Genomic DNA, 18609 nt, shown 5'->3' with positions numbered 1-18609 from the left:
ACTTGGACACTAACTGGATTTGTGGCCAAAGAGATGTCATTTATTGTGACTTCAGCAAGGCTTTTGACACCATTTCTCACTGTATTGTTGTATCCAAGTTAGAATGTTACAGCATGGATGGAAGAACAAGATAGATAGGTAAAAAAACTGGTTGGATGATCAAGCTCAGAGGGTTGTGGCTAATGGGTCATACTCTACCTGAAGACAGGTGAAATCTGAAGTGCTACAGGGCTCTATTCTGGCCCAGATTTATTAGTGACCTGGAGAAGATGAAGGGATCCACTCTTAAAAAGTTTGCAGATGACACTAAGTTAGAGAGACCAGCTGATAAGCTCAAGACAGGGCTGCCATTTAGAGAGACCAAGACAGGCTGGAGGAACAGGCTGACAGGAGCCTAGTTGAATTCAGCAAGGACAAATGCAAAGTCCTGAACCTGGGAAGAAAGAAGCCCCTGCAGTGACACAGGCTGGGGACTGACTGCCTGGCATCAAAGTGGAAAAGGATCTGGAGGTGTGAGCACCTCCAGCTGAACAAGGGCCAGCAGCAAAAGTGGCTAACAAAATCCTAGGCTGTATTAACAGGAACATAGCTGAGGTAACTGATTTGTCACCCTCTAATCAGCACTCATTCGACCACATCTGGATACTGCATCCAGCTTTGGGTCTCTCAATACAAAAGAAAGATGCATGGATAAACTAGAGCAAGTGCAGTGGAGGGCCACTGAGATGGTGGGGGGCTGGAGCACTTGCCCTCTGAGGAGGAACGAAGGGAGCAGGGCTGGTTCAACCTGGAGCATAGATGACTTCAGGGGAAACCAGTATCACCCCCCCCCACCCCATGACTACAGGGAGGTCATCGAGGATATGGAGCCAGGCTCTTCATAGTGGTGCATGGTGGAAGGACAATAAACAACAGGCTGCAAGAAGAAAAGTTTGGACTGGATATAAAGGGAAAAAAGCTTTCCCCATAAGGACATGGAATAGGTTTCCTAGACAGGTTGTGCTGTCTCCACCCTTGGAGATTTTCAAGACTTAACTGAGTAAAGCCCTGAGCAACCCAGTCTGATCTCACAGGTGACCCTGGTTTGAGCAGGAGGTTGGACAAGAGACCTCCTGAGGTCCCTTCCAACCTGAATTATCCTATGATCTGATAACAGGAACTGAGGAGCCATATTCATTGTAGCCAGTGTGCTTGGACATCTCTGTGAAGCTGTCATCAAGCATTTCAGCTGAAAGTATAACAAGAGGAACGTTTTTGTATCTTCTTAACCCTTATCACCTTTTAAGGGTACAGAAAGAATACCGCTGTTGTCACTAATGTTGTAGCAATACTCCAGGGATATTTAACTTTACATATAGTTCAACAAGTTTGAAATAACCAAGCAATATGAATTTTCAAATTATTAAGGAAGGAAAGGGGTAGATCAGTATAAAATTATTTATTACATCAGAAGATACAGTATGAAAGTGTTCAGTTTGTGGATTATTTTTTTTTTCCCCAGGAATGAAACACAAATACTTAGTATTGGAAGTAAAAGTAGTAACAACAACAACAAAAAATTAAAACAGTGGACTATTTAGCAATTACATATTATTCTTCCTCTACCAACTTTTCAGCAAATATGGTGATACTACCTGAAAACATTTAGGTGAAAATAATTATTTTGTAATTTTCAAAAGGAAAATTAAGGCAAAGAAGTTCACTCATTTCTGCTTTCCTTCCTTCACAAATGCAATTAGCGTAAATTGACCATAGTCATAACACTGCCAATATAAATATTCTGCCAATACAAACACAAATATTATTCTCTCAGCATTGGATCCTTTGGCTTCTATCCTCCCTCAATTTCCATGGAAAAGCTGGGTTTTGTAATAGGTCCAGCAAGTTCAGTACTTTAGAAAAAGAAAAACAGTTCCCCAAAGCAGTAATGAGATATATCTGCCATTAAGTCTTCTTTTCAAAACAGGAGGTGAATTTTTGCCTTTGTAAGCTGTCAAGGTTAGAGAATTAAGGATTTGCTGTGTCATATCCCTTGTTGGGGTTTCTAAAATTCCCCACAAAAAAAAACCTGATGTTAGATTATCTTTGAAGTTCTGAAATGAAGCACTAAAGGAGCTTGCAGTTAAAACTTGAGAGTGCTGCCGCTGTTTCCCCACACAATTGCAATGTAATTTATTTGACATTATAGTTCAGTTACCAAGTATGGATTGTTTTGGCTGCCATCCTCTCTGCCTCTCACAGAAGTGTCTGGATGCTGAAGAAATCACAATTTTGTTGTGGTCATGGAGCCTGGAGTTGGGAGCACTACAGCTTCTGTCAGTGTTGGAGCTGACTGGCACAGAGTAGGCAGTGGTAGGGAATAGAGAGGAATGAGGTTCTCACCACCATCACCTCAGCAAGGTCCTATTTTGGGAGTAAATTTGAGAGGGGTGTCTATTAAAGAAAAGGAGTCATTTCCTTGATTACAGTAGTTGATGGTATTAGCATGAGACCTTTACAGCTGCAGGCTGGATATTGTGGAGAAAATAGATACTGAACATGACTATAGCTCAGGAGGCATCACCCAGCCTGCCTGTGGGTCAAGGCAGAAATTGTCCAGCTGGCTGATTTTGTTAAAGCCTGCATGTTATGCCTAAGTGCAAGGGATGGGAAAGGTACACGTGCAATCTAAATTTAAATTGCATTTCACATAGGAACTTCAATGTTTTTGCAGGTTTGCTTTGGATTTTTGCTCTGTGTTCACTTACCTCTTATTATACAATAGGTTTCTTTATTCTTAATTATAACATATGTCTGATGCTCAAATAAATTTCAGTTTAGGGAATCATGATTTCATGCATATGATCAGGATACATCTGCTTAACACCCAGAAGAGTGCAAAGGAAGCAGAAGAAAATATTCCTTCAGAGTACCAATGAGCTATCTTTCACAAGGATTAAAGAGCAGCTCTTTCTTAGAAATGTACCCTTTCTGACTTGCTGGAGCGGCAGCTAGGGCATGCATGTCATGCAGGCAGTGACAACAGCCTATGGAGTCTGTTTCTCTGTCAGTGAACAAATTGTCTGTGATTTGTTGAGGAAGAATGTAGCCTCAAACCTTTAGGGACTGAAACACAGCCTTTGCTTATATCATTCCACATATGCCTCTTCCACCTCTAGCTTTTCGCAAATGGTCATTTTCCTCCACATTTTTAAATAAAATACATTCCTTTACCTGGAACTATAAGCCGATGTGTTTTACTCCATCTCCATAAGAAATAGCTATGGAAGTTGGGCAAACAAAACCATCTCCTGAGTTACCCAGTTTCTAGGAGCATGGAATGAATTTTAGAAACACCAGTCTAACACAGGAACATATCACATCAATTGGCAAAATACTGTACAAGAAACTGATCTTTGACACTTTGTCGGTACTGCTAAATGAAAGCAGACCATAGCATGACCATAAGACCAAGTGGTACTAAGGGATTTGTATGCAAACAGGCTGCAGCAAGTTGCAGATTTGCCTTTGATAGAGCCATCTGTAGAGGTCAGAACTGGAACCATGCAAGAGTAAATAGCTAGTGATGATGACTGTGGTCCAGTGCTCAAATTCACTCACTGTTTGATTTCTCAGTGTAGATGTAGCCTGAAAATCCCTAAAAGTGACACATATGTAAAAACTCAAGTAAAACAGGTTCTTTACTGGTTCCTTCATTGCTCTGGTTCTTCACCATGAAAGAAACCAGCAGTGTTCAGACATCTCTCTGTACAAGAACAGTGAAAGTAGCTCCAGGTTTTCATTTGACATACCAAACTCTAATGTTTTGCCACAAATAGCAGAGCTTCATAAGGGGAAAGCACTACCCAAGGACTGTCATTATTTCTGCAGGCTGGCAGATGCTGGGTACACAGAATTTCATTACAGCTATTGTTTTTTCCCATTATGGGAAAGCACAATATTTCTTAGGTCTGTTCACAAGAGAGAGTAATTTTCTTCAACCACAACCTATTCTTAAGTGTAGAGGAGCTTTTGGAGAGCAAGGCTTTTGAGCAAGCAATTATACTCCCTGAAATTATTTCCAAGATTCGTATTTCATGTTCAAACCACAGAAGTTGCACATGGTGACTGTCAACTGGCCCTTCAAGAGCAGTGCCTCTGAACTCATTAAGGCAAAATGGGGAAGAAAGGTGAATTGTACAGATAATGAAAAAATTGAAAAACATCATCTCTGAAGGCCAGAAGGAAGGTGCATGAAGGCCACACTTGACTGACATAATTGATGCGTCTGCTACAGACTCACATGCATTTCTCCTGCATATGGTCTCAGAATACTGCTCACCGAGCATCATTACCAAAGACCTATGGTTTCAGATTAGTCTTTATGCAGGAAGTGCATGATTAATCTGATTTCTCAGCCTTTAACGTGCTCAGATAAACACACAGCCAAGTTAAACAAGAGGAACTTAAAGATAAAAAACATTAAAGTATTTGAAGAGAAAGAAAAGCAGACTGAGTGACTATATACATTCTGTTCCTAAGTATTAAAGAAACTACAAAGCCAGACCTCCCTAAAACATGTTAATAGAGAACTTTCAAGAGAACAATATGCAGTTTATTGCTTTATTTAGTTTGAATGCCTTTGTAATCAGTCCGTGTTTTTATTTTTCCCTCACCCCTCAAATTCTGTATTCAGTCAGTCTTCAAATGAGTGTTACGCTTTCCAAAACCTGGGTTCACACTGAATTTGGGGAACTTCGGCATCTTCAGTTCCGCACGAGCTTCAAATAATAAACACAGTTCTAAAGAAAGGGGGAAGCCTTGGAGTTCAGCATGATTCCATTGCTGGCTCTCTTATCACTTGGCTAGAACAGCATAAGCTTGGAGTCAAGAACTGTTGTGCTCATATCAATTTTTCACATCATGATGCAGGGTGGCACCTCATAAAGCTAAGCTAATGGAGTGAAACCTAAATTTGCCTGGTGCTAATGGAAGGTGTATATCACTGCTCCAAGAAGGTTTCTCTTCACAGAAGCAGGCAAAGATCCTGAAAATGGAGAAAAGAAGGAAGAAAAAATTTTGTAGTCAATTTTCTTCCAAATAGCTCAATACCCTGCTCAAATCTGAAAGGACGTTCAAGAAAGGAAAATGAAGCTAAGAATGTCTCACTACCTTGTTTTGGACTCTGCAACAACCTGCACAAACAGAGAGCAGCATGGTCTCCAGTGATGCCCATAGAAATTCTCAGATGAGCAAACAATGCCCAGAAGAAGAACCTAGCTTCTCTAGTCCCTTTCCTACACTTCCCTCACTCAGAGCTTTTCCCAGATAATTTTCACAGAATCACAGAATCACAGAACGATAGGGGTTGAAGGGACCTCTGGAGATCATCTAGTCCAACCACCCCACCAGAGCAGGTTCACCTAGAGCAGATTGCACAGGAATGTGTTCAGGCGAGTTTTGAATATCTCCAGAGAAGGAGACACCACAACCTCTCTGGGCAGCTTGTTCCAGTGCTCTGCCACCCTCAAAGGAAAGAAGTTCCTCCTCATGTTTAGATGGAACTTCTTATGACCAAGTTTGTGCCCGTTACCTCTCGTCCTGTCACTGGGCACCCTGAAAAAAGACTGGCCCCATCCTCCTGGCACCCACCCCTTAAGTATTCATAAGCATTGATAAGATCCCCCTCCGTCTTCTCTTCTCCAGCCTAAAAAGACCCAAGTCCCTCAGCCTTTCCTCGTAAGAAAGAAGTTCCAGTCCCCTAATCATCTTTGTAGCCCTTTGCTGTATTCACTCCAGCAGCTCCCTGTCCTTCTTGAAGCGGGAAGCCCAGACCTGGACACAGTACTCCAGATGCGGCCTCCCCAGGGCAGAGTAGAGGGGGACGATAACCTCCCTCGACCTGCTAGCCACACTCTTCTTGATGCACCCCAGGATGCCATTGGCCTTCTTGGCCACAAGGGCACATTGCTGGCTCATGGTCAACCTGTTGTCCACCAGGAATCCCAGGTCCCTTTCCACAGAGGTGCTCTCCAGCAGGTCACCCCCTAACCTGTACTGACGCATGGGGTTATTCCAGTGCCCTACATTTGCCTTTGTTGAATTTCATCAGGTTCCTCTCTGCCCAACTCTCCAGCCTGTCCAGGTCACGCTGAATGGCAGTGCAGCCTTTTGGTGTGTCCGCCACTCCTCACAGTTTTGTGTCATCAGCAAACTTGCTGAGGGCACACTCTATCCCTTCATCCAGGTCATTGATGAATATATTGAACAGGAGTGGATCCAGCACTAACCCCTGGGGAACGCCACTTGTTACAGACCTCCAACTGGACTCTGTGTCACTAATCACAAACCTCTGCGCTCTACCTATCAGCCAGTTTTCAATCCACCCCACTGTCCATTCATCTAACCCACACTTCCTAAGCTTGCCTATGAGGATGATGTGGGAGACAGTGTTGAAAGCCTTGCTGAAGTCAAGGTAGGCAACATCTACTGCCCTCCCCTCATCTATCCATCCAGTCATGCCATCATAGAAGGCTATCAGATTGGTCAGACATGACTTCCCCTTGGTGAATCCATGCTGACTACTTCTGATAACCTTCTTTTCCTCCAGGTGCTTTGAGATGACACCCCGAATGAGCTGTTCCATCGTCTTTCCAGGGATGGAGGTGAGGCTGACTGGCCTGTAGCTTCCTGGGTCTTCCTTCTTGCCCTTTTTGAAGACTGGAGTGACATTGGCTTTCCTCCAGTCCTCAGGCACTTCGCCTGTTCTCCAGGACCTTTCAAAGATGATGGAGAGTGGTCCAGCAATGACTTCTGCCAGCTCCCTCAGCACTCGCTGGTGCATCCCATCAGGACCCATGGACTTGTGCATGTCCAGTTTACTTAATTCGTCTCTAACTTGATCTTCCTCAACCAAGGGAAAGTCTTCCTTCTTCCAGACTTTCTCCGTTACCTCCAAAGTCTGGGACTCCTGAGGGCTGGCCAGAGCAGTAAAGACTGAAGCAAAGAAGGCATTCAGTACCTCTGCCTTCTCTGCCTCATCTGTCACCATGGTACCTGTCTCATTCAACAGCTGGCCTACATTTTCTCTAGTTTTCCTTTTGCCTCTGATGTACTTGAAGAAACCCTTCCTGTTGATCTTGACATCCCTTGCCAGGTTTAATACCAAGGAGGCCTTGGCTTTCCTTGTTTCATCCCCGTTTCATCATTTTTCTGCAATTAAACTCACACTGCGTTCTGTGCTTGAGGTGCTTCCAACATGTTTGCAGCTCCCTCATGAATTTTGAAAGGTTGGTTTATTAATTCATAACTTTTCCTTCTGGTGACGTGGTAGCTACAAAAAGTAGACACAATGGTAACACGAGCTGGATGTGAGGGAACTCATTGATTCTGTTGTGTAGTGGGATTGTAACTAACTTAAATCCTAATCCCTTCTGCCTGACCAGTTACTGCTTAGAAGCCTTACCAATACAGGATGCAAAACCAGCTTGGATATAAGAAACATGCTACTTTTAATTGCTGACTGGTTCAGAGGGTTTGGGGTTTTTTTACAGCCCCTGGGGCTGACAACAGACTATTCTTTATACAAGTGGCTGTTTGTTTCCAAATAAGTTTGCGTCGATAGCATGATTTACAGGAACTGTACGTGCATGTTATTTCTACCTGTGTTAAATATGAAGTTGCTTAGAATATGTATTGATTTTGGTCTCCTAAAAGGAACTTGAACTTCTGAGATTATAAACAAAATGTGTTTATAATCTGTTTATTCAGTATTAGAATGAATACTGGGAGAATGATGAGCCACTATTTCTATTCTCTTATCAGTTTGTTTGTTTTGTAGAAACTATTGGTGCAGACAGCAAACTTAGTGTCAGAGTTATCTGAAGACTGGTTTGGGAATAGTAGGGTTGAAGTGATAAAGACCTAAGCAAATATTTTGACTATTATGTATTTTTCCCCTGTTGTGGCTTAACCCCAGCTGGCAACTAAGCACCACACAGCCGTTCGCTCATTCCCCCCAGGTGGGATGGGGGAGAGAATCAGAAGAATAAGAGTGAGAAAACTCGTGGGTTGAGATAAAGACAGTTTAATAGGTAAAGAAAAAGCTGCACATGCAAGCAAGGCAAAATAAGAAATTCATTCACTGCTTTCTATGGGCAGGCAGGTGTTCAGCCATCTCCAGGAAAGCAGGGCTCCACCACACGTAACGGTTACTTGGGAAGACAAATGCCATTACTCCAAATGCCCCCCCTTCCTTCTTCTTCCCCCAGCTTTATATGCTGAGCATGACATCATATAGTATGGGATATCCCTTTAGTCAGTTGGGGTCAGCTGTCCCGGCTGTGTCCCCTCCCAACTTTTTGTGCACACCCAGCCCACTCATCGGTGGGGTGGTGTGTGGAGCAGAAAAGTCCTTGTCCATGTGCAAGCCGTGCTCAGCAGTAACTAAAACATCCCTGCTTTATCAACACTCTTTCCAGCACAAATCCAAAACACAGCCCCATACTAGCTACTATGAAGAAAATTAACTCTACCGCAGGAAAACCAGCACACCCCACACATGACACACAGATTATTACAGCACAAGTGTTTGGAACAGTTGAAATGGCTTTACGTATTATTTGGCAGTAGTATGGTTCAATGATATGAGAGAGTCAGGCTCTGCCTCTTTTCAAAGGGACTACCCAATGGTGAAAAAGATCTTAGTAATACCTTGTATTCCTGGAAAAGTATTTCAAACCTAAATAAATAAATTCAAACCTGTAAACACGATTACTATGGCTCTTTCTAAGAATTTTGTTGCCCGAGGAAACACTGCTTGGCTTCATGCAGTAAGTATGTGGGAACATAAAAAATACTTGGTTGAAAGATATCTCTCAAGAACATCTGGTTTGACCTGCTCAAAACCAGGCTAACATTGAAGTTAAATCAGGTTGCTAAAGAACTTGCCCAGCCAAATTTTGAATATTTACAAGGATGGAGATTCTGCATCTTTCCTGGACAACCTGTGCCAGTGCTTAACTACTCTCATAGGGAAGAATATTTTCCTTAGATCAAACCAGAATTTCCCTTAATGCAGCTTGTGATGATCCTCATCCTTTCATTGTGCTCCTGAGAAAAGACTGCTTCTGTCCATAACCCGCTTTTTATTTGTGTAAGACAGCGAGTCCCAAACATGATTCTTCTCTTTTTGAGTCTGAGCACACCCAGCTACCTTCTTCTCTCCTTGTACATGGTGGGATCCAGCCCCATAACCTCTTGGAAGGGCTCTGTTGGACACACTTCAGTTTGCCCGTGTCTCTGTTGTAGTGGGGGATCCAAAACAGGACACTGCACTCCAGGTGTAGTCTCACAAGTGACAAAGAGAGGGGAATTATCACCTTCCCTGACATGCTGGCTGTACTCCTGCTACTGTGGCCCAGGCTATACTTTTGCACTGCATGGGTCATATTCAGCTGCTTGCTTACCAGTGTCCCCAGGTCTCCTTTGCAAAGCTGCTCCCTAGACAATGAATTCCAGCCTGTACTGTTGCAGAGGGTTAATTCTGTCCCAAGTGTAGGACTGATATTTAATCAGTCTTATTTTTTGTTTTCTATGCATGGAAATACAGCAGCTAGGTGTGTAAAAACAGCGATACAATATAACGGGAGTAAATTCATGTTTCATTATCTCTGCAGATACTTACAGAGGTTCTTTAATTATTTTTCCTCAGGAAAATGTTTTAAACTGTGGTGAGTTTAACACTTGCCCAGAATGGGAACCAGAAGTATTTTACCAGCATCCGAGTTCTGAAATTTTGAGCTATTTTACACACTCATCCCAAAGCCCAACAACTAATTCACTTTTCTTTACTGCTGGGAAGTCTAACAAGGCTATTCATGCATAGCTGGTTCCTGAGAACTGTGTTCTAGTTTCAGTTGTCATTGCCTTTTCTATAGTTTTCTGTGTGCTGATTCATTTTACTGAGAAGGAGCAATGAATCAAATTAAGAGCTTCTGCTTGTGTTGATAGAGCAAAAAGGAAATTTAAAATGTTTAAATTAAAAAGTGCAATGTCATTGTTTGTATAATAATGTTCATTAATCCTTTTAATGGAGCATTTCAGTCTTCACTTTTATGTTTCCCTTTTCTTTTTGTTTTCTTCCTCCTCATATTTGAAGTTAAACAATAGGATAATTGGAATAAAAAAGCCTGGCATTGTATTCTATTCTTGGTGAGAGCAGTGTAAACTGGATTTTATGACGAAGGCACCTATGCTGTGAATTTGTTTCACTATGGGGACCTGATCTGAAGCTGATTGCCCTGATGATATACAAGCTGGTGTGCTCTGGTGCTCTGATCTCGAGTGAGCTGGCTAGTTCCCTTAATGACGAAGCTGCAGGCAGAGATGAGGAAAAGTTGACCCAGTGGTTTGGGTCCAGCAAGAATCAGGATTCTAATGATAGTCTGCTCCAGTCAGCGCTAGGCTTAGATGGGATGGACGTGACAAGATTCACAGTAATTGGCACAGGAATCAGGGCTTCTGGCCTGAGGCAGAAAACAGACGGTATAACTATAGCCAAAGCAGTCCAGACCATGATCCCTAGCTTTTAGAAAGGAAAATGTAGTGCTGATCCTGTCAGTAACATTAAAGCATTTAAATTGCAATTAAATGTTATTTGTCTTAATGAACCAGTCCTCACAGAGTAAGTGCCAAAATCCACAAATATAATCTTTGGGGGAAGATACAGAAAAGAATATGCAGTGATGTCTCTAGAGGGAGAAACAATCTACCAAATTTAGGCGTCTACTTAATGAGGTTGGGACTAGAATATGTCATTAGTGCCAAGCAAAGACACTTTTTACAACCAGTAGAGAATTTTGACATCCAAATTTGAAGTTAAAATAACTAGAAGAGCTTGGGTTTTCATTAAATATCTGGGAAAATATGTAAAATATGAAAAGTAAAATCTTCTAAAGAAAGAAAATATAATTGGGCTTAATTCTTGTTGAACTGGAGTACAATCATTGGAAATTGTGTGGGACAAAGTAGAAGACCTCAGAGCTAACATTTCCTACCAGCTTGGCTGTAATGGCAATAAAAAACAGCACAACAGAGAAACTGGCCATGGCTTTATAAAAAGCATTACTAAAAAATTTTATGGTAATAATTTCTCTCTGCTTTCTCCCCCCAAACACATCTTTAACATTTGTCTGTCAGAGAATGGTATCAGGGTTAGAGCATAACTCGCCTGTACATAAGTCAAAAAGGAAATAATTTTCCTTGACACCTTTCTTTTCTAGACGACAAATCATGTTCTTTTTCTATGTTACGTACACTAAACCACCTACTGATCTCAGAAGGAGAATTTAATTTGGACCTCAGATTTTGTTAGACTGCTTTGTAAGTGTAAAAATGAGTGCTATATTACAAGTGGGATTTTTTTTATATTTTTGTGTATTTCCTAATACAATGAAATAAATACTTAGAGGTATTATTGTACTGTAGGCAAGTACTTGACTTATTATGATATTTATAAAAATATTTTTTTTAGAAAAATATTATTTCTATAAAGACAATATATAGCTAATAGTATCACTTGTGTTATTTCTTCATAATTTCTATTGACTGAAGGATATGTATTATAGCAAAACTAAAGATCAGATTTAATCAGCAGTGAATATGAAATTCTGTGTTATGTATATGCTTTGGTATCACTAGAATCAGGCTCTGCTGTTATTTATACCAGATAATTTTTGCTGGCACTGTGAATAATTTCTGATTTTTAACAGTCTCAGGGAAGAGCCAATTCCCAGCATGACAACTAAGAGAATGAATACCAAAACATTTTCAGACGGGCAGACTCTTATGAAGGAGCTAAAGATGTGCAACCAGGAATAATCATTACAGCAAAATCCCTCACATAATTACAAACTGCTGGAAGCTATTGGAAGCCATTGTAATGTGAAAATATAAACTTGCTGATTGCTAATTATATGGAGACAATGTCAAAGTCAAATAACATATAACATAATACTGACAGTACAAAAGATACTTTGAATACCTCAGAATGTAATATCTCCAATTAAGGAAGAAAAAATATACTACAGTGAAAATATTTTGGCATAGGCAATGCAAAACCGGCAAATTAATGTCAGACACTATTTCTATTCTGCTAGTCATAAAATATTTGTTTAGAATATTTTTAAAAAAAATTTTTTTAGCTTCCAGTTCAGCAGAGGACTTACTAACATGTCTACTTAGCTTTACTATGTAATCATCCTAGATGTGAACCCATCCATTTATACAGGAAGTGTCTTACGGCTTGGAGCATGTCTTTTTACTATCCACTTCCACTGTTCCTTTCTACTAGAAGGGTTTATAATAGTTAGAGTGTAAATCTTATTTGACCAGCGAATTTTACCATAAAGACTTTTTTTTCTTTTTTCTGTAGAGAAAGGATTTTTAATGGATAAATTAAAAAGTCAAATGTAATAAGCATTCAGGTTCAGTAATAAAATATATTAATCACAGATAAACTTACTTGACCTGTATAACCATATGTGACCTATGAGTAATGTCTGAGACAGCCTATACAGGTGGCATTTACACCGTGCATCCCAGGAAGACTTCCCCACCCCCAGTTCCTGTACACGCTCAAACACTTACTTATTAGACGTGAGGACAAGGTGTGGGTACACAACATCTTCCCCTCATTTCGTCTGGAGGAAACAGGTCCACAAGGACAAGAGGGGAGATGCAGTGTTCAGTAACAAGCTCCCGCTCTCTGCACAGCTGAGGAACAAGACTGTAGGGTTCACCATTGAGTGGATTTTTCTTGCCATCAGGGTACCCCAACTATTCCCCATTCAAGAACTTCCTTCATTATTCAGCTAATGTAATAAATGTAGGTATCACTATAGAACATATTTTTCTACATATGATGAAAAGCTCTCAACCACAAAAATGGAGCAAGTAGTCAAATTTGTGAAAATTAATTTGGACATTTTTAATAATCTCATACAATTCCTTGATAAATGAAGCAGAATAGCATAACTGTAAAAGAAGTGTCAGCAAGATATTTAGGGTAATTTTCCAGTTGTCTGAAGAAGGCGCTTTGGAGTGGTTCACATTGTTTGTTATAATGGCCAATGGAGCTCAAAACCATAAAGAAAAGGCTGCAGTGAAGAGACATATTTTTGTTGCTTCAGGACATTGTTAACTAACTTGCCAACAATGTTGTTAGATAAAAATGACAGCATGAAACTGGATATCTAGACCTCTCAGAAATGCAGTGTATCATCTGTAGACACTGTGTTGTGGTTTCTGTTATAGACCTTTGCCTGCAGTACTAGAACTATGCATGCAGCTCTTAAAATGCTGACATAGTATTTTATATACTTGCTCCATACTGCACTGTTAGTTGCTTCTTATGTGTTTTATGTCATAGTAAGTAATTTAAAGTACATGCTCCCCCTAACTCTAGCCACATCAAATGTATAGTCTATGTTAGTTTTCTCCTATAGTCAGAAGATCCAACCAGTGCTAAAACTGTCCTGTCACAGTCATAATTTGAAGAAAAGTATGAGAGCTAATTTCGTTAAAAATTAGAACTTAAAACATTGACTCTTCAGTGTCTGGGATTTGAAAATTTTCTGCACTTACTGAAAAACTTCCTGTGCCTCAGAAAGTAATCATTGTCTTTAACATATTGTACCATAGCAATACAGTCCCAACACGAAAAAATCTAATACGGGTATTTGGAGACAAGAAACAATTTTTCCAGCCTGCTCAGAAATGCTTTCTGTATTAACATTGAAAGTTTTGCATATTAATCTGTTTAAAGATTAGAACTAAGCAGCTACTGCCCACCCAGTGTGGAGCACCCTCCAGATGGTGCAATCAGCAAGCATCTCCTCATGGCATGAGGCACCTCTGCATGAGTTCTGCTCCATCCAGCCACAGGGCAGCCCAATACTTGGTGGACATTGGAAAAAACCCTCCTTTTACTTAATTTCCTCCACAATACAGCTAGGGAAATTCATTCCTTTTTAGCTATGCTTGGCAAGGAGCAGGCCCTCTACGTCTACCACCAGCCTTTGCTAGGCACTGGAAGTTATTCCTTCATCTGGGTCCCCAACAAAATGAGGGCGGCCCAAAGGTGTTGAAAAAGGGGACACAGGCAAAATTTAGGAACTGATTACTTTTAGGTGAGAGGATATGCAATGGGAAGATATTATGAAGAAGGGAAACAAACATGGATCTGGCACACTCCAGGGAAAAAAAGGAAACCATTTTACTCAGGAATTAGTCCACGAGTCATACTTTTTCACTAGTCAAGCAAAGTATTAATCTGTACCTACCCAAGCAAATTGAGGTAAAAAATTTTGTAGGGAGACCCCTGTTAAAAACTTGGCAAAAAAGTAACTTTGAAACCATCTCCTCTGACTGCATGCAGTATTATTCCAGGCATTTGTATCTTGAAACAAACACCCTGAAACTTGAGAATGCATTTTTCCTAATGGAAGAGAACATTCTGTTACACTTCTTTAAGGCTATTTTCAAGATGCTTACAGTATGAGTAAATTTTCTTGTCTTTCACAACAGTCAGAGGCAGCTTTAGTGCTGGTGTCTGGTAGGCAAATATGTCTCTGCTAAGGACACTGCTATTTCATTAACATACACCAAGTTTGAATTTGGTTCAAGTTAACATTTCTGACAAGATCCAGACATATATAGAAAGATGCATGCTGACTCTCATTTCATTCCAAATTAAATAGCAATTTCTACCAGGAGTAATCCCAGTGATTTCAGAAACTGTTTGAGAAGTTACCTATTATTTATCCCCAAAGAAACTTGGCTCATGCAGTTATAAGTATTATCAAAATAAGGTAAAATCCCAAACTAGGTGCATTTGATTAGAATTAAAATCTGAAATTAGTTGGTGTAAATTAACAATTACATTATTTGATAAGATAAAGAAGTTTCTGCATAGCTTTATTAAGTCTTCAGCTAATGATTTAATCCAATGTACGTATATGTGCATGTGTGTAACTGTATTGGGTTTGGATGGCAAGGTTTTGGTAGCAGGCGGGCTACAGGGGTGGCTTCTGTGAGAAGCTACTAGAAGCTTCCCCCATGTCCGACAGAGCCAATGCAGCCGGCTCCAAGAGAGTCCTGCCGCTGGCCAAGGCCGAGCCCATCAGCGATGGTGGTAGTGCCTCTGGGATAACATATTTCAGAAGGGGAAAACAAAACCTGCACAACTGCAGCCTAAGAGAGGAGTGAGAATATGTGAGAGAAACATCTCTGCAGACACCAAGGTCAGTGAAGAAGGAGGGGGAGGAGGTGCTCCAGGCGCCAGAACAGAGATTCCCCTGCAGCCCCTGGTGAAGACCATGGTGAGGCAGGCTGTGCCCCTGCAGCCCATGGAGGTCCATGGTGCAGCAGATATCCACCTGCAGCCCATGGAGGACCCCACGCCAGAGCAGGTAGATGCGCTTAAGAGGCTGTGACCCTGTGGGAAGCCCGCGCTGGAGCAGGCTCCTGGCAGGACCTGTGACCCCATGGAGAGAAAGGAGCCCACACTGGAGCAGGTTTGCTGGCAGGACTTGTGATTGTGTGTGGGAACCATACTGGAACAGTCTATTCCTGAAGGACTGCACCCCATGGAAGTGATCCACACTGTAGCAGTTCGTGAAGAACTGCAGCCCATAGGAAGGACTGATATTGGAGAAGTTAATGGAGAACTGTCCCGTGGGAGGGACCCCACACTGGAGCAGGGCAAGAGTGTGAGGAGGAAGGAGCAGCAGAGACAACATGTGATGAACTGCCCTCAACCCCCATTCCCCATCCCCCTGTGCTGCCTGGGGGGAGGAGGTAGAGAAAATTGGGAGTGAAGTTGAGCCCGGGAAGAAGGGAGGGTTGGGGGGAAGGTGTTTTAAGATTTGGTTTTATTTCTCATTACCATACTCTGATTTGATTGGCAATAAATTAAATTAATCTTTTCTGAGTCAAGTCTGTTTTGCCCATGATGGTAATGGTGAGTGATCTCCCGGTCCTTATCTCGACCCACGAGCCTTTAGTTGTATTTTCTTTCCCCTGTGCAGCTGAGGACGGGAGTGATAGAGCGGCTTTTGTGGGCACGTGGCATCCAGCCAAAGTCAACCCACCACAGTAACATAAGGAAAATGCTTCTTTTCTTTCTTTTTTTTTTTTTTTTAAACAAAATGCAATAACTCTGGCTCTCTTTATGCATATGTTGCTTCTATTTTACATTTCTTATGTCAAGTCTAGCATGCTGCTACTCTATGTCCCCTTTATAAAAGAAAGCATTAGAGAAAATAGGAACTAGTGATCAAATCAAAATAGGACACAAACCCCTGGAATATACTTAAAGCTTCTTTGAAAAGCTATTGTATTGGGTTTGCGTGGCAGTGCTTTGGTAGCAGGGGGGGCTACAGGGGTGGCTTCTGCAAGAAGCTGCTAGAAGCTTCTCCTATGTCTGATAGAGCCAATGCCAGCCGACTCCAAGACGTATCTGCCACTGGCTAAGGCTGAGCTAATCAGCAACAGTGGTAGCGCCTCTGTGATAACATATTTAAGAAGGGAGGAAAAACCGGGAAGCGGCAGCCGGAGAAGAGAGGAGTGAGAATATGTGAGAGAAACAACCCTGCAGACACCAAGGTCAGTGAAGAAGGAGGGGGAGGAGAAGCTCCAGGCGCCGGAGCAGAGATTCCCCTGCAGCCCGTGGTGAAGACCATGGTGAGGCAGGCTGTGCCCCTGCAGCCCATGGAGGTCCACGGTGGAGCAGATATCCACCTGCAGCCTGTGGAGGACCCCACGCTGGAGCAGGTAGATGCCTGAAGGAGGCTGTGATCCTGTGGGAAGCCCATGCTGGAGCAGGCTCCTGGCAGGACCTGTGGAGCCGTGGAGAGAGGAGCCCACGCTGGAGCAGGTTTGCTGGCAGGACTTGCGATCCCGCGGGGGACCCACGCTGGAGCAGTCTGTTCCTGAAGGACTGCACCCCGTGGAACGGACCCATGCTGGAGCAGTTGGTGAAGAACTGCAGCCCGTGGGAAGAACCCACGTTGGAGAAGTTCGTGGAGAACTGTCTCCTGTGGGAGGGACCCCACGCTGGAGCAGGGGAAGAGTGTGAGGAGGAAGGAGCGGCAGAAACAACGTGTGATGAACTGACCGCAACCCCCATTCCCTGTCCCCCTGTGCCGCTCGGGGGGAGAGGTAGAAAATCGGGAGTGAAGTTGAGCCCGGGAAGAAGGGAGGGGTGGGGGGAAGGTGTTGGTTTTTTTAAGATTTGGTTTTACTTCTCATTATCCTACTCTGATTTTGATTGGTAATAAATTAAACTAATTTCCCCAAGTCAAGTCTATTTTGCCCATGATGGTAGTTGGTGAGTGATCTCCCTATGTCCTTATCTCGACATACGAGCCTTTTCTTCATATTTTCTCTCTCCTGTCTAGCTGAGGAAGGGGAGTGAGTGAGCAGCTGTGTGGTGATTAGTCCGGCTGGGCTTAAACCATGACAGCTATCTGAAAAATATTAAATATTTACTAGGTTTGGGGTTTTCTGGTGAAATTCAATTTTAAGGATCATATTTTAAGAACTGAAATCACATTACGGAGAACAGACAGACCATAAAATATTGTACAGGATAGGAATATATCCTGATAAGGATTAGTGAAGCACTGGCGGATGTTAGTGCTTAGTTCATATTGTGCAAGCATTATGTAATGTATCTGTAAGAGTTTTGTCAGTTTAAAAGCATGTAAGCCTGATTTTTAGAGAATTAGCATGGAACATACTGAGAATAGTTCGTTCATGGCTGTGGAATTCGGTTTCACTGTTTATAGATCTCAGTCATGCTTCTCATTTTCATAGCGACTTCCACCTCGTGTTCTGTGAATTCTCCACAGATGTTGCTGATTGAATAATGGAAGTATTTGTAAACTTTTTCAGTTTTAAATCAGCCTTTGAGGTACATGTGTTTTACAGTCTGTTGGCTCCTTGTGTACTCAACCAATGGGAAAGTCAAGCTTTATTGTGAAAAGTGAATTTTGATGGCTTTGTACTATACTTTTTGCATTGAAGGAAGGGCAGGCTCACCCAGCCCTGTCTTACTGGGACTATCACTATGAGTGGGCTTGCACAGGCTGTGGAGTTTTATTTTTTTTAATCACTATCCAAATGTTACTTATCATAACATACGTAGCATGGAAATAACTTTACAGAGGTAACAAGGAACTAACCATCTTCCTTTCTTCTTCTCTCTAGTTTGTTGCTCAGCCCAACTGCCAGCAGCTTCTTGCATCCCGCTGGTACGACGAGTTCCCTGGATGGAGGAGGCGACACTGGGCTGTGAAGATGTTGACATGTGTTGTGATAGGACTCCTTTTCCCGGTCTTCTCTGTGTGCTACCTGATAGCTCCCAAAAGCCCATTAGGGCTGTTCATCAGAAAGCCATTTATCAAATTTATCTGCCATACTGCATCCTACTTGACTTTTCTGTTCCTGCTGTTGCTTGCCTCTCAGCACATTGACAGGTCAGACTTGAGCATGCAGGGACCGCCACCAACCATCGTCGAGTGGATGATATTACCGTGGGTCCTGGGTAAATGTATTACTAAAGAAAAT

The 18609-nt window shown here is 42.1% G+C and overlaps 1 protein-coding gene across 1 annotated transcript in view; it reads left to right on the top strand.

Moving 5' to 3' along the window:
• The window catches only part of TRPC4 (transient receptor potential cation channel subfamily C member 4), a 107685-nt gene that overhangs the window by 39896 nt on the left and 49180 nt on the right, over positions 1–18609 (top strand). The window contains exon 3 of the mRNA XM_059833350.1: positions 18250–18586. Coding sequence (XP_059689333.1) covers positions 18250–18586 — 337 coding nt within the window. The remainder of the gene's footprint in view (positions 1–18249; positions 18587–18609) is intronic.

Source organism: Gavia stellata, chromosome 1, assembly GCF_030936135.1.
Source record: "Gavia stellata isolate bGavSte3 chromosome 1, bGavSte3.hap2, whole genome shotgun sequence".
Classification (NCBI taxonomy): domain Eukaryota; kingdom Metazoa; phylum Chordata; class Aves; order Gaviiformes; family Gaviidae; genus Gavia; species Gavia stellata.
The sequence above is the reverse complement of the archived record's forward strand: the minus strand, read 5'-3'. Positions and strand labels throughout refer to the sequence as shown.